The following is a 2317-nucleotide window of genomic DNA, read 5'->3' as shown; positions in this document are numbered from 1 at the left end:
AAGTAGGAATGATGAGTTTTTGTAGATGGTGGAAAGGATTTTTATTTTTTTTGAGAAAAGGTTATTTGAATTTTTTAATTTAATATTATTAAAATAATTAGAAAAAGAATGTGAAAAGACGATTTTGTCTGAAGAAAAGAATTTTAATGAAGGATAAAAAGTTGAAATACTATTTCTAAGATATTATAGATATAGATATAGATGTATCAGAATATATGAGAATATTAAATCATTTTTTGTTACGTAAAAATCAGTAAACTTTATGCAAGTATTCAAGAAAAGCTTAAACCAGAGTCCTTTGATTACTTCTTTGAAATATTGCAATTAAGTAATCAATCAACTTTATGCAAGTATTATATAAGTTGTATGCTGGGGTAGGCATGAAAATAGTCCTTCTTGGTAATCGTGTCAGAACTCAAGATTTACATTGCCTCCGGTCGTATTTCTTGAGTATAATATTATTTCTCCCATCCCAACACTATCATAAGAAATCTCAGAATTGAGGAGAAAGATGGCATGCATGAATAAAGGATGGGAGATTCTAATTGGAAAAATCAAGAGCTTCCTCAAAAGGAAAAAAGGAATCGAAAACAGAGACAACAGCATAGCAGAAAGATGGGAGATTTTGAGTGGTAAGACTAACTGGGAAGACTTACTTGACCCTTTGGATTACGATCTTCGACTATACCTCATTCACTATGGCCAAATGTGTCAAGCCATCTACGACTCATTCAACAATGAGGAAGCTTCTAAATACAGAGGAACAAGTCGATACTCCAAAAAGAACCTCTTCACAAGAGTGGGGCTCGACAAACACAACCCCTACAAATATGAAATCACTAAATATGTATATGCAGCTTCACATGTACCAAGTGAAACTGAGAAGGTGAAACAATCAAACTGGATTGGATATGTTGCTGTTGCCGCTGATGAGGGTAAAATTGCATTAGGCAGGAGAGATATTTTAATTGCTTGGAGAGGGACCGTGATGGTCTCAGAATGGAATGATGATTTTGAAAATTCATTGGTCCAACCAACAGAAATCTTTGGAGAAAATACGAATAACATTCTAGTACACAAAGGTTTTTATTCAATTTATACTTCTCTTAACGAGGCTTCGGATTTCAATCGAACAACCAGTGCTAGAGATCAGGTAGTACACCATTTTTCTTTCTATATTTTAAAGCAATTTTCTAGGGGTTTACTCATTAAAATTCTCTTTTGTATTTGTACATTAAAACAGGTCCTTGAAGAAGTTAAAAGGTTGTTGGATCAATACAAGGAGGAGGAAGTGAGCATCACTGTTACGGGCCATAGTTTGGGTTCATCATTATCCACACTATGCGCGATTGACATAGTTGTGAACCAGATCAATAAGGAGTTTCCAGTGACTGCATTTGTGTTTGCTTGCCCACGAGTCGGAGAAAAGAATTTCAAGAAAGCTTATGGCAAACTGAAAACCCTTCAAATCTTACGCATTAGCAATGCGTCTGATCCTGTTCCGAAATTACCAGAGCGTGGAGTCGTAGACGGTTCTGAAAATGACTGGAGAGTGTATGAAGATGTTGGATTTGAACTGTTAATGGAGACAACAAAGTCAAAGTACTTGAAGAAATGCATAAATAGTCATATTCTGGAGGTTTATTTGCACGGAATTGCTGGAACACATGGACCAGAAGGAGAGTTCAAGTTGGCAATAGTTCGGGATATTGCTCTTATGAATAAGGCAGCCGATGTGTTGAAGGATGAATATGGTGTGCCGGTGTCATGGTGGATCGAGAAGAATAAAGGAATGGTTCAACAAGAAGACGGGTCTTGGATTCTCATGGATCATGAGGATGCGACACTTATTTCTTACCATAGATTGTGATTTGTTATCTAATCTCTGGGTTTTATTGTAAAACTTCATGTATTCATCAAGTGCCAGTAATAAGCGAGTACGATAGTCTTTTACTACACGGGTTTTATCATATTTGTTCAGATTAAAAGGGATTGAGTGCTTAAATGAATCATAGCAAATCTGTTTTATTTAATTTGATGTTCATACCAGAGCAGTGGGTCACGCAAGCCTTTTATCTCTTTTCATCTATTTTCAGTAAAGTGGATGCTTTGAATTCATTCAGATGTACTTGTCCTTCTTCCTTCAGTGCTGACTTAAATGGATTTGTGTGCATTAATTAGGATCATCTTTTAAAATTTTGTACTACTATAAGATGGTGACAGGAACTTGCTTGAAAATATATAATGCATTAGAAAATTAGTAGTAATTCAGATGGCTAGCCAGTTTGTTAGCAACCAAAATATTTTCTGTGTGGGG

General features: G+C 35.4%; 1 protein-coding gene across 1 annotated transcript; it reads left to right on the top strand.

Moving 5' to 3' along the window:
• The first annotated feature begins 372 nt into the window (after window positions 1-372).
• Window positions 373-1978, top strand: LOC107859317 (phospholipase A1-II 1). Its single transcript, XM_016704290.2, has 2 exons — window positions 373-1153; window positions 1244-1978. The coding sequence occupies exons 1-2, from the start codon at window positions 512-514 to the stop codon at window positions 1868-1870; spliced, it is 1269 nt and encodes a 422-aa protein (XP_016559776.2). The 5' UTR covers window positions 373-511; the 3' UTR covers window positions 1871-1978.
• Window positions 1979-2317: the final 339 nt, after the last annotated feature.

Source organism: Capsicum annuum, chromosome 2 (assembly GCF_002878395.1).
Source record: "Capsicum annuum cultivar UCD-10X-F1 chromosome 2, UCD10Xv1.1, whole genome shotgun sequence".
Taxonomy (NCBI): domain Eukaryota; kingdom Viridiplantae; phylum Streptophyta; class Magnoliopsida; order Solanales; family Solanaceae; genus Capsicum; species Capsicum annuum.
Note: the sequence above shows the minus strand (reverse complement) of the source record. Positions and strands in the feature narration are given on the sequence as shown.